The sequence below is a fragment of the Vanellus vanellus genome (genome assembly GCF_965231255.1).
Source record: "Vanellus vanellus genome assembly, chromosome: 5".
Taxonomy (NCBI): Eukaryota; Metazoa; Chordata; class Aves; order Charadriiformes; family Charadriidae; genus Vanellus; species Vanellus vanellus.
Genome location: NC_138910.1, coordinates 61,514,156 through 61,528,302, shown reverse-complemented (window position 1 = coordinate 61,528,302; position 14,147 = coordinate 61,514,156). Strand labels below are relative to the sequence as shown.

The following is a 14,147-nucleotide window of genomic DNA, read 5'->3' as shown; positions in this document are numbered from 1 at the left end:
AAAAAGCCTAGTATTTCTGCATTTGGTCTGATAGCCAAGCGAGACATATACACAGACATTTTTTGTAAAAAATGTAAGTATTCTACCCTGAAAATCCACCAAGAGACAGAGTAACACAAAGTGTTCAGACTACTCTGTTCTCCGTAAGATACCTTTCGCTGCCTTACTTTGCTGTCTCTCAGGACCACGTGCTCTCTCCTCTAGCCCCTCACCCCATCATTGATTTCTCCTTTTGCTCTCAGCATGCCGATTCTCTATTGCCCCGAGTCTCTATGGTGTTTACAGAAGGCAGCAACTGATGCAAGACCTTTTTTAATAGCAAAATTTTCAAACTGACTTGTCAGCTCAATGAAAAATTCTTCACAAACATTTCCCATCAAAAAGCAGAGCTGATTCTAGGTAGAGCACGTTGAGTGTAGTCTATCAAATCTGGAAAGGATTTTTTTTTTTTTCCAAGCACAGTTTTAGAGGTTAGTTTTAAAACTTTGAAAGTTCAATTGGGAGATTTAATTCCTGTTCACAACAAAATAAAACCAGACTTGTAACTGGAAGATAAATTGAATTTTAAAATGAAAATTTTAAGGACTCGAATTCTACATCTTTAATTCTTAATCAGCATCTTTCTTAATCAGCAATTTGCCCATTGAAATAGGACTGAATATGTTTAGAAATTGCCCCAAACTAAATGACAACTAATTGAGAACTAAAAAATATAGTAGAGACTCACAGAATACATTTTGCAGGTTGTTCCTCCCTTTGTTTGTCTGCTGCCTTTAGTCCTGTGAAAAATTCTCATGTGTGCTATTGTCTATGATTACTTTTGCTGTAAGAAACTGAGATTCATGGACTACCCTTTAACACATATGTTAGCTGTAATCTGAAACCAGGGCTGCTGGAGAAAAACAGAAGACTGGTCTATCTCTTAGGTCCTTGTATGCAAAACACAAGCTACATCTGTTGCTAGATGTTGCAAAATATACATCTTTGTGAGAGGAACTGAGAAGACTGAGAGTAAATCATGGACCGGGAAGAGGCAATTCACGTGTTGATCCTCCAGAAATAAACAGAAGTACACGATAAGGAACCAGTTGGATGAAGCACAGTTCAGATAAGGCAAAAACCAGGAGATTGAAGAAAAGAATGACTAAAAGCAAAAAAGGTAACAGGCAATCCTGTGACTGAGATTCACCTACCATTTGTTCTGAGGTTCTGCTATCAGATGGCAGCACTGGCTTCCAGTGTGCCACTGCCCAGATTGATCTCTTCTATTACTGCTTATCCAGGTAACCACGAAAGCTTTTCCTCAGATCTAGTCTTTGCTAGTTCAACACACGTCTTCATAACCCCAAATTCCACATCAGTCTCTACAATGTTATACATACAGTCACAGCCTAATTGGGAAAGATAAGACGGTGCAAAATAAAGTAGTATGCAGGTAAGGTGGGACTCAAATTGAGACCCCAGATGTTGCTGGTGACGCATACTGGCCATTTGTTCATTTTCAGGTCTAGTACAAGGTGTTCTTCTGAGCTTCAAACAGTGACCTAAATGCAGCAGACATACTGGCTGGATAGAGTCTTCTACCTTAAGATAAACCACCATAGCCTCGATGCCTCAGTAAGCAAAGACTTGAAGCTAAGCATCTTTTTTTACTATTATTTATTTTAGAATAAGGCTGTTAACCTCTGTCCCTTTGTGAACTTCTTCAGAATTCTTTACCCTTCAGGTCTGAAACAGAACAAATACACGGAGACTAGAGCACATTTTTAATACCTTTCCAAACAGCTGTCGTAAAAAGCCTTTGCTATTCATTTTTCTTCAATGTGGTCACTTGCTAGAAGCGATCAAACCTCAGTCAGCTCTACTTTACTTTCCACAGACCCAGCTGAAGAGCGTACTTTCCCTACTCCACATGACATTTCCAGAGAGCAATAGATTTTTCCTGATGCATAACTATGAGGAAAACAGATTTCAAAGTTCTCCTTGCATCTCCACCTGCCCTGATGTAGCTGGCTATTTACAAGTGCTCTTCCATTTCATGAATCACCCGTGGACTCTTGGACAATCCTGATTGATAAATTCTTGAGTTCCATCTCATTTGCAAGACTAAAGGTGTGCTCTCCAAAAATCACATTGCTATGATAAAATCCTTTCACAGTGTACTCCCTCATCCCATCAGGGACTTCATCTTCTTTTACACAGCCATTCACTTTTTCTTTTTTCCACTAATAAAGAAAACTGAAAACTACCACATTTATTTTCCTTTAAGGTACAGATTTATTCAGAAGAAAATTACAACAACCTTTAAAAAAATCTATTTTATGTAAGTAAAGTAAGTGTTCTCTAATTATTTTACTCCCACGATTCAAATGGGATATTTCATTGAATATATGTTTGCTCAGTAGGCCAAGAACACAAATAGAAATACAGTACAGGCTCATGATGGAAAAACTGCTGTTGTTGAGAGGTTATAAATGCTCTATTGTATTAATATAGCTAACCCTAGAAAACTCTAACCCCTTGGTTTGTTCTCCATCTTTCACCACCAGTATTCAAGGCCACATGACTGTCCAGTGCCGTACACAGTACTGTAAAAGAGAGATGACAGGCAGACAAGGGGGTACAGAGAGGGACCAACTTCATCATGAAGGCAAGGTAGCTTTGAATTACAAAACTTTGTAGGAAAACATAATCCTTCATTAGCATTTATACCCTCATACATACCTTATACCTAATACAATCAGTGAACACGTGGTTTACAGGAGAATTATGCTTCAGATACCTTCTATTGTTTATTAAAATTCTGGCTGTGTCCCTTTACCTAGCATCTGTATGGCACAATGTTGTCTACGTATATTTCTAACCAAAAATATTTCACATTAGGATAACTTTACTAAGGTCAGAAAATAAACCCATATACATAAAATAAACATTCCAATCCTATGTGTAGTGCTCAGTGGTCATATTTGCTAACCTTTAACTGAACGGTTATTTTATTTCTGAGTCAGAAATGCAGGGGAATCATGCTGCTATTCCAAAAATAACTGATAATTTTTTCATAAATACTAGACTCTCAGAAAACAAATGTTTATTTATTAATTAACCCCTTAATTGGTGAGATTTTACAAAGCAGTTTGAAAGAGAGAGATTTAAACAATAAAGAAGATAAGTGCGACCATTGCCTTGTATACTATTACATCAAAATCTGATACATCAGAATTCCTATACATGGAAGGTCTCTAGCAATGTGAGGATTTAGGACTGTATAAATCACAACGCTCTGTACTATAATCACATGACAGAATAGACCTGCAAAGCTTATTATACTGCATACCCAGATGGTAAACAACAGTTGTCACTGTACTAAGAATTACATCTCTGTAATCAATAATAGGAAGGAGGAACAGTTGGACAACTTGTTTCCTATTATGTTCACTTAGGCAACGTCTAGATCAATAAAGAGCATTAAGCCTCATACCAACTGTAGATGATGCCTGCTCAACATGCCTATCATATGGTAGCATTGGGTCCAGCTGTACTTCAAAATACTTGTAAATGGATAACAATTCTAATCTAACATTAAAAAGAAGCAATGATTCAAACAGCAGGCAGGTGCAGGACTTCTTTAGCATATGAGAGAAGACAGACCTATGATGCCAGTTTTAGTGTAAGCCAACGTCAGCTTATTTCGTTAACCCATCCCATAATTATATTTCACTACAGTCTATCTGAAGGATGTTACGTGTGTTATATGGAGGAAAGGAAAAAAGCAACCAAGCATGCTATCACTGGCTCACATATAGACTCAGTAATTACGTGGATATAGTAAGCTGCTCGCAAAAACGGAAAACTGAATTTGTGTATCGCTCTAGGCCAATATGGCAATTAATTACGAGTAATTTTTTAGTTAATCCATTTTTTAACTACTTAAACAATAAATCAACCCTTTCAGCTACATTCTCATCTTACGTAAGAATCCATCACATAAATCTGAAAATTTTAACAAATAACTGTATTAAGACAGCTAGCTTTAGCTTCCGTTTTTTTTAAATTTTCCTTATATTCGATACTTTCAAAATCCATCAAATTGAAACTGTCTCACATCACGCTATTAACACAGATACAAGTCCCAGTTTATTCTTAGACAGTCATTCAACTTCAAGATGACAAAACACAGGACAGTGAGCTCTTCTTACCTATTCCAATAAAGACCGCTTCATAGCCATCTTCTTTCAAGGTACGGAGTGTCATCCCATCCACTGCAAGGCCTTTACTAAAAATTATCTGAAAAAATTAAAGATTACTTGCCTTTAATGTGGTAATGCGAAAATAATTTCTATCGTGTCCTGTATACAGACATCTCGCAGGATTTTCTAGTGAACAAAAAAAGCAAATTATTGGGTTTTTTTCCCCCCAAACCAGGCTTAAAAGGCCAGATTGGCTCTGATTTAAGCAAGTGGCCCAAACTAGATATGGGTAAAAGGTACTTTCAGATCATCCTAAGATGTGAGCCACCACAGGCTAGCTTCGTTTCTGCTGTACGCTGAAAAAGTTAAAGCAAGTTAAACAAACAAATGAAGTCTGTCTATGGAACACAATACTGAAGTAAAGCTGAAAATGGCAGTTTACTACTGTGAGCACGTCGCTGTATTTGGTGGTGACTACAAAAAGTTGTATTCCCATGTGAAAATAATTTAAGAAACATGATGTGGAAGCAAGAACATTCTTTATGGAATATGCCCCAAACAGATCACTCAGTACATCAGGTGAAACACAAGCAGTTTATGTTATTGCAGAAACATTAGTGAAACTATGAGCCTCTTACAGGGAAATGAAAATCATAGAATCATAGAATTGTCTAGGTTGGAAGGAACCTTTAAGATCATCTAGTCCAACCATCAACCTAACACTGCCAAAACCACTACTAAACCATGACTCTAAGCACCACGTCTACCCATCTTTTAAATACCTCCAGGGATGGCAATTCCACTGCTTCCCTGGGCAGCCTGTTCAATGCTTGACAACCCTTTCGGTGAAGACATTTTTCCTAATATCCAATCTAAACCTCCCCTGGTGCAACTTGAGGTCATTTCCTCTTGTTCTATCGCTTGTTACTTGGGAGAAGAGATCGACCCCCACCTCGCTACAACCTCCTTTCAGGTGTTTGCAGAGAGCGATAAGGTCTCCCCTAACCCTCCTTTTCTCCAGGCTAAACAACCCCAGTTCCCTCAGCCGCTCCTCATAAGACTTCTTCTCTAGACCCCTCACCAGCTTTGTAGCCTTTCTCTGGATGCGCTCCAACACCTCAATGTCTTTCTTGTAGTGAGGGGTCCAAAACTGAACACAGTATTCGAGGTGCAGCCTTACCAGTGCCAAGTACAGGGGGATGATCACTTCCCTGGTTCTGCTGGCCACACTATTTCTGATACAAGCCAGGATGCTGTTGGCCGCCTTGGCCACCTGGGCACACTGCTAGCTCATATACAGCTTTCCAGCCACTCTTCCCCAAGTCTGTAGCACTGTGTGGGGTTGTTGTAACCCAACTGCAGGACCCGGCACTTGGCTTTGTTGAACCTCATACAATTGGCCTCAGCCCGTCGATCCAGCCTGTCCAGATCCCTCTGTAGGGCCATCCTACCCTCAAGCAGATCAACACTCCCGACCAACTTCGTGTCATCTCCAAACTTACTCGATCCCCTTGCCCAGGTTGTTGATAAAGATATTAAAGAGAACCGGCCCCAATAACAAGCCCTGGGGAACACCACTTATGACCGGCCACTAACTGGATTTAACTCCATTCACTACCACTCTTTGGGCCCAGCCCTGCAGCCAGTTCTTTACCCAATGAAGGATACACTCATCCAAGCCATAAGCAGCCAGTTAAAAGACAAGACGCTATTCTGTATTAACAGGGGGGTCCGAACAGAAAACCAAGCAATGCTCTCCTGCACAGTATCAGGCACTTGGTAGGCCTACAATTGTGCAGAATGCAATTCCAGTCCTGTAGGAAGGATGGTATTGCCTTTGTGCTGCACTCTCAAAGCTCACAGCCCGAATTTTGCGCTGAGACCACTAGCTTTATGCCAAAAACCCTCAGTGAAGCCAATGGTGTTTTTGTGGATGCAGAAAACCTGCCTGCAAAAAACTGGGCCAGAGATGGCATTAAGTCTGGAGAATGTTCTGTGCAAACTACAGCATGCCCTACTTGCTTGTAACGAAGCAGACTTTTCTGAGTGGTAAACTAACAGAGGTTTTCAAAATTACGAATGAGATAAGTTTTGATTTAAACTTGCAATTTTTAATTCTAATTTAGACAAACAACAATGCCCAAAATGCAGTGATTGGTGTTCATTTATTAAAAAAAAAGTCACAGTAATAAAAATATACCTATAATCTATATTTGTTTCCGTTCAACTATTATTTCCTTCCCAAAGCAAAAGCTGAAAATTTTTTCTAGAGTAATGTTCCATCAGCAATCCTGCTTTGAACATCCATTGCACAGGTTGAGCAACTACAGTTGTCCTAAGAGTGAGATGAGGAAGTGTTTGCTGCCTGTTCAGCAAACCAACTATAGCAGTCTCCTGTGTAGAGGTCGTGCAATTGAAGATACACATACCTTTCACACATCTCTCCTAACCCTAAGGCTTTTGAGCGCATAATGTGTGTGTGCTTCCTCTTCTGATATTTTGTACTTCTTGATGTGGGTATGTGTGTTTTTATCACTGTTTGTTAGATTCTCTGAACTTTAACGTTTTCCCCCAGTTTTTGTTATATCACTTGTGCATTCACTTTATAAAATGCCACACTCCATTGTGTAAGCACTAAACTTTGTGATCTTAACAGTTTAGTCTTCATGACATTGTATATCTTGTTTGTTATTGAATCTGCCTATATTCCATTTAATATACATTTCCTACTGGTGGAAAAAAAAAAAGGCAGATGTAAAATACGGTGTACAATACTTTAAAAAATGACTTTTTTTTGGTCTTTGGAGATACGGTATAAATTTTATCAGAGGTGCAAAAAGCCACGTATAGTTGTAATCCTTTCAAGAATACAGACTACATCCTCACCGGCAACATAATACATTCCATAAACTGTCATTACATTTTTTTATCCTATTGTGTACATATGTTATGAAAACCTAATGAAGGAATTTAGATGGCAATACTATTTTATGTGGGGATTCATAATGCTCCTAGGGCCTAGCTCTGTAATCCTTATTCAGCTGACTAATTCTTACTAATTTCAGTAGAATTACTTGAATAAACAGCACTACTGAGCATTTACACAATACAGCACCTTCCACCAAAGATTTGAAATGCTTTAAGTAAACATGAGAAAATATTTCAAGCTTATAGAGGTATAAAGCTAAGGTACTTAGTTAACCAGCTTGCATAAGGGTCAATTGCAAACCAATGGCAGAGCTTGGAAGCAAATTTACATTGAGATTCTCTGCTGCACTTCAAAACTGCAGAGGACTTGCAGGTAAAAGATGACATGGTGGGTCTATGAGTCCATTCTGGAGACCTTGTCATAACAGGGAGCCCCGAGGAACTGAGTTTTGCAGAGGATTCCCAGGAGCCCATGCCCAGCAATTTTGTCTAAAATTGTCTCGGTGTTCTGTTTTTAGACCCATCCCTACCTCAATCTCCATTCTGTCAGTCTTTTCAAGGGTTGCAAAGGGATCTTTAGAGTAGAAAAATAGAGCTGTAGCATTTAAAGCCTTATCTTACATCTTACCAGCATTTTTATAAAACCTGGGCAGGATGAGGTTCTCACTTGGGTCTTGTGACAACAGTCTACTGCCTTTACAATATGAACCAACATGAAAGATTCCAAGAAGCATTGCTTGCTTCACTGAGTGCTTTAGTATCATGTTAAAAATATATTATCCCTCCTGGTACTCAAAAATTTGATCCAGTGATGCATTCTACATTTGTAACTTCTATTAAAATGTGCAGCAGTTGCAAATACTATCTAAATCTTCAGCTCAAGCCCTAAATTAACAATAAAGCAATGTTCCCATTATCTATAAACAGCACACATTTGTTTAACAGAATAATGCATAACTATTGCTTTCCAAGAAGTTCAATGACTGTTATTGTTTACAATAGATGATCATGTTAACACTTTGTTTAATTTGATGCATTTTATTATAAAATTAACTTGGAGACAAGACTGTATGATAAACCGCTAAGAAAAAAGTTCAGGGACAGTGAAAAAAAGAAGTACCAAATATGAATGTTTTAAGTAGTGCCAAACTTGCATGAAAAAAACTCGATTAAAAAATCAAATCATTCCAATAGCTACATTGAACCCCTAAAGCAATTTAGGAATTTGTTTCTTACAGACAATTAATCACATGCAGGCATGCCAGATGAGAACTATTGATTGCCCTTTTCCAAACTAGTGGCATTCAGACAGGAGACAGACAAATGCCCTGAGCAAGAGGAAGCATCTTCCTGCCTCTGTCTAGCGTAGCTTTTAATTGTTCTTTACTAATGTGCATGACATTTTGCTGTTAATCTTTGGCAGAGTTCTTGTTCTTTTTTCTTTGAGCTATATATAGGCAGGATATATTTTTCATTACCTTCACTCCAAGATCCTTCATAAGCTCAGCTTCAAAATTCACTACATCGTACGGCAATCGGAACTGGGGGATCTCAGATGTACTAAAACAAATAAAAACGCTTGTAAATTACTTCCAGTTATGACAAAGAAAGGATTTTTTTTTATTTCTTAAAAATTCAGCACTTATAACACACCTTAATTAATTTTGATGTATGTGAATGGAAATGTGCTGAAGCTTGACCATTGGCATTTTTAAATTGTTAGAGTGACAAAACAGCATTATTCAGCAATGCTAAAAATATAGGCCAAGAAGGCAGTACCTTGAGGCCAATCCTGCCCACACTTGCAGGTAACCATTTAACATATGTTAAGCTTAGGTCCGAAAGAGCTTCGGCTCCATTCCTTTTGTTCACCAGAATATGTAACACTAAACAAACCTACAACATCCGTTTAAGAAAAGATCTCATGGCTATTAAAAGCAAAGTGATCTTCTAGCAATCATTCATTAAGCTGTCCAATAAGAAAGAATCAAATTTCCCATACATTTTTTAAAAAAAGTCTTGCATATGCTATTTTGAGCAATGGTATTTAAAACTGTACCCTCCTCCATTTCTACTTCATAAATTTTTTATGATCTTCCAGGATGGACAAAGCCAGTAATTTTTTATCTGCTCTTGGTTTCAAGTCTGTTTTTTGACCTCGTGTTTATTAGCTGGCATTTTTTCCTCCTGGGAAAGGTTAGGAATGTCATCTTCAAGTTCCCAGAATCACAGATCTCGTGTATGGGAAAACTGCAGTGCCAGCATAGAATCTCAGTTTATATCTACTGGTACACATTTTTATCTCCAATGAAACGACATCTACTTTAGGCCGGTTCAAAATCTCTGCCATAAAACACATTACAGGTAAACATAGTGAAGTTCTATTTAGATACTTTTGTTCAATGAAGATAAAAAACTGAATATGCAGAAAAGTGAAAGTCTCTCCCCAGATATTTCTAAGCTTCGAACAGTCCAATCTGTTTTCAAATTAATGGAGCTATAATTTCCATAACAAAGCACTGGCACAAGAGATTCACAGTGGCTTTATTTTACATATTGTTAGTTACCACACCATCTTTAACATCTAACTTTGACAGACCAGAAGGATTTTAAGTTGCATCAACTTTAAATATGTTGATAAGAAACCGGTGTTCATCCTTATCACTTCTAGTACTGCCATTTTTTCACCTTTCCTGACCAGTGTGCAATGAAAAGTGTTCTAAATATCTGATATAATGAACGTGTCATGATGATACAGCTTTTCACAGGTCACACTAAGTAAAAAAGTGTCTGCAGCAGAAACTAATGCATCAATATAATTCTGCAACACAGATTCAATAAAGAAATCTAATAAAAAAAGGAAAGTTCTATTTTGCAAGCCACCTATATATTTGTTGACGGCCTGTCATGTCTATGGCTCTTAGAACACAGAACAGCACTGGTTGTGCTACGCCCTTGTCAGAACTTGTAAACAATTTTTTTCTCTTATTAAACATTTACTTACAGTTTTATGCTGTGGAGTATACCCATATATATGTACATATAAATGTACATGTATGTTCATATGCAAATACACAGAGTTCTGTGAGGACACATGCACGCACATTTACCATAAAAATAAGCATTTTATGAAAGTCAACTGGTACATCAGTAACTCTGATACAACTTCTTTCGGCAGCAGAAGACAGTCTCTGACTCTCTGACGCTGCAACGAAGAGAGAGGGGGAGAAGGAAATGGGACAGAGATGCAGGAGGGATGCAGTGGATGGGAACAGTGTCCCACAAATTCACCTCTTCGTCAAACCTGATCCAAGTTAGAGGTGCTTGGACAGGTGCTTGGTGTTTCTGAGAAATGCCAAATTACTTTTGCTCAAGGGACACCCCTTTGGCCTAGTGAGAGGAATATTTCGATATGTTGTAAACCAGTGGCATAGCTAGGAGTACGAGCAGTGAAGCTTGTTTATGGTGTCTACGCGAGAGCATGATCTGCTCACGCCTACTCTACCATAAAGCCTACATTTTACACAACTGGTGAAATGTAGGAAAACCTGCCAGTGAATGTGAAAAATTCAGACATTCAGACAACCACAGACTTATGCTACACTTAAATACCACACCCCAGGAACTACAATCGCTAGACACCTTTCTAGTGTTGCAATATCATTAAAGTTAGCTATGATGTAACATATATGTGAAGGAACATCCTAGCTAAAAACACTTAATAAAAGGCAGAGCAAACTAAAACAGGGCACAAGCACTGCCTTTTCAAAGAGCTGATTCCAAATACAAAATTAATTTGTTCTTGTTAGCTATTTGCATTAGTTTATGAAGCTTTGAAAGCGCACCCATCAATAACCTAAACTTGTTAAAAGATGTACCGCAAAGACTTACAAATGGAATAATGGATGATTGCTGCCACAGGCCAGCCTCCCTTCTGTTCCAAGATTAAAATAAGGACAAAAGGAACTGATGCCCTTAAACCAGATGTGAAACTTTCTTCAGTGAATGGGAGTGAAATTTGACCTTGATTGCTATGTGTTATTTAAGACTCAGAAAAAAGAAATGCATTTTGAAATGCAGTGCTTGACCATTAATGATACCAACAGAGCAGGCAAAACTTACTGTAAGGCTTTTCACAGTAGAGCAAACAGACTAAGCTTTATTTTAAATTCAACTTAAAACTTGAAGAACAGATGCAACTTAGGATCACATCGCTTCAAATACGAAAGCACACAGTAAGCAACTGCGGCACTGTACTGTAAGCAACTGCAGACAGTACTGTATTATATTGCTGAGTCCAACCTGAGCCTAACCGGTCACCAAGTAAAGCTTCATTGTTAGAAAGACCTCATGATTTCTTACTACTTTACAGCAACAAAACTGATTTTAAATATGGTATTTATGAAAACACGTGCTACTCAGCAGGTATTTCATATACTAAATTTGCAATCCTCTGTGACAACCAGTTCAAGTAAAATAGCTCCACAGTTAAATGCCTATGTATTAACACCTTGATAATTAGGTAGAATGCTTCTGAACCTTACTCGAAAAAATGCAAGTAATCAGTTCAACTTCTCTAGCATTGATTCTCTATCTTTCAGAGCACTGAATAAGTATTTGACATTATGACATTATGGATCAAATTCATTAACGGTGTCAACTCTATTGATTTCAGTGATGCTGCAGTGAGAAATGTGAGTGTGTCACCCTTCTTTCTCTCTCTGTTTCTTTTCACTTTTTGTTTTGTAAAAAATTTTGTGTGAGTACACCTTCAGCATGTAAAATTTAATTTTGATTTTGAACGGGTTGGTATCCACTATTGAGTTTCTGAAATATTTTATCTTATACTTAGGGATTCCAACAAATTTATAAGATATGACCTCAGCCATTGTTACAGTGGTAAAAATTCATCTTCTAGTGTAGAGGACATTAGACCTTGCAAATATCAGCCAAGTGCTTACCATACAGGAAAACTGCAAAGGTACCTTCCTTTGTGTTTGTGCAATTCGTTGAGGGTTGAGAATTGTAGGGGGTTTATTTCACTCATGGTATGGTTTACTAAAGCTGCAAGACCAGGCATACATGATGGATTTATTCACTGTCACCTTTAGTAGTAGTTCATGAAAGCATTCTAAATTTAAAATTCTCCATGAAATTAGTATCTGTCTAAAGCATTTTAAACGTCTACTAATTCTTTCGCTATATAGGGCTACAAGTGCTTCATCTTGTTTTAAAAATTTTGGATACAGGAAAATGGTTTCTGGCATAATTTTCTAAGTTGTTAATTTGATAATAACAATTGCACCCTGGAATTTTAGAGGTCATTTGAAGAGAATATAGGAGATAACCAACAGCTTCTCAGTTAAAGCTTCCCTGTAATTGCACCTATTTTGACTTGAATGATGAATTACTTAAATAAAATATAAGTTTTCCAGATCTGAAATTTTCTACTCTCTTCCTCTGGTAAAAATAGAGGGAGCGTGTATAAACTATGTTTGCACAATATTTTTTGCTATGCTCTCTACAATCATTAGAAACAGTGCTTTGTTGTCATTGGTTTTTTACCTTAAGCCACCAAGGTACTCCTGCTTTTCAAATATGGTGATGTTCGAATAGCCCAATCGAGCCAAAAAGGAAGCACAACTTAAACTTGCAGGTCCTGCACCAAGGAGAGCTATCTTCACGTGATAGGCTTCAGGCATATCTTCCAGAGGAGGTAAGGAAGGGTTTCTGATCTGAGGAATATTCATAGCTTTGAACACCTGAAAAGCAATACATTCAACAGGTTACATACTTCACGTTCCCACCTTAAATTTTATTATGAATAACATGATGGAAGCTTCTGTTAGTACTCTCACATATCATTGATGCGTTATTGCGGATCGCTTCCTATCATTACAGGGATTCCCAAATGACATAACGTGTGCATTTGTGAGGGATGTTCTTAGTTGCAGGGTTTGGTGCTTCTATGGTTCTTTTTCTTAAAAATGTCTGAAGTCAGATTTTTTCACTTCTGTAAATTTTACAGACAAGATGGAACCAGACTATCACTAACAGAATAGTAATACAAAGTCAGCCAGATGGCAGAGAATCTCTGTAACACGAAAAAAAATCCTTCCAAACAATGTTCAGATTATTCTTAATACTAGAAAAGTATTTTAGCATCATAGAATTGTCTAGGTTGGAAGGAACCTTTAAGATCATCTAGTCCAACCATCAACCTAACACTGCCAAAACCATCAGTGAACCGCGTGCCTAACCACCACATCCACCCATCTTTTAAATACCTCCAGGGATGGCAATTCCACTGCTTCCCTGGGCAGCCTGTTCAATGCTTGACAACCCTTTCGGTGAAGACATTTTTCCTAATATCCAATCTAAACCTCCCCCGGTGCAACTTGAGGCCATTTCCTCTTATCCTATCGCTTGTTACTTGGGAGAAGAGATTGACTCCCACCCCACCACAACCTCCTTTCAGGTCTCCCCTCACCCTCTTTTTCTCCAGGCTAATCACACTCAGTTCCCTCAGCCACTCCTCATAAGACTTGTGCTCTAGACCCCTCACCAGCTTTGTTGCCTTTCTCTGGATGCGCTCCAGTACCTCAATGTCTTTCTTGTAGTGAGGGGTCCAAAACTGAACACAGTATTCGAGGTGCAGCCTCACCAGTGCCAAGTACAGGGGGATGATCACTTCCCTGGTTCTGCTGGCCACACTATTTCTGATACAAGCCAGGATGCTGTTGGCCGCCTTGGCCACCTGGGCACACTGCTGGCTCATATTCAGCTGTTTGTCAACCAGCACCCCCAGGTCCTTTTCTGCCAAGCAGCTTTCCAGCCACTCTTCCCCAAGTCTGTAGCACTACATGGGGTTGTTTGACCCAGCCGCAGGACCTGGTGCTTGGCTTTCTTGAACCTCGTACCATTGGTCTCAGCCCATCAATCCAGCCTGTCCAGATCACTCTGTAGGCCCATCCTACCCTCAAGCAGATCAACACTCCTGCCCAACTTCGTGTCACCTCCAAACTTACTGAG

The 14,147-nt window shown here is 38.6% G+C and overlaps 1 protein-coding gene across 2 annotated transcripts in view; it reads right to left on the bottom strand.

Annotated features, from left to right (window-relative positions):
- The window catches only part of DPYD (dihydropyrimidine dehydrogenase), a gene marked incomplete at its 5' end in the record, with an annotated part of 377,500 nt that overhangs the window by 237,286 nt on the left and 126,067 nt on the right, over positions 1-14,147 (bottom strand). For both annotated transcript variants that reach the window (XM_082483319.1, XM_082483320.1), the window contains 3 exons: positions 4,197-4,284; positions 8,594-8,675; positions 12,681-12,877. In XM_082483319.1, coding sequence (XP_082339445.1) covers positions 4,197-4,284; positions 8,594-8,675; positions 12,681-12,877 — 367 coding nt within the window. The remainder of the gene's footprint in view (positions 1-4,196; positions 4,285-8,593; positions 8,676-12,680; positions 12,878-14,147) is intronic.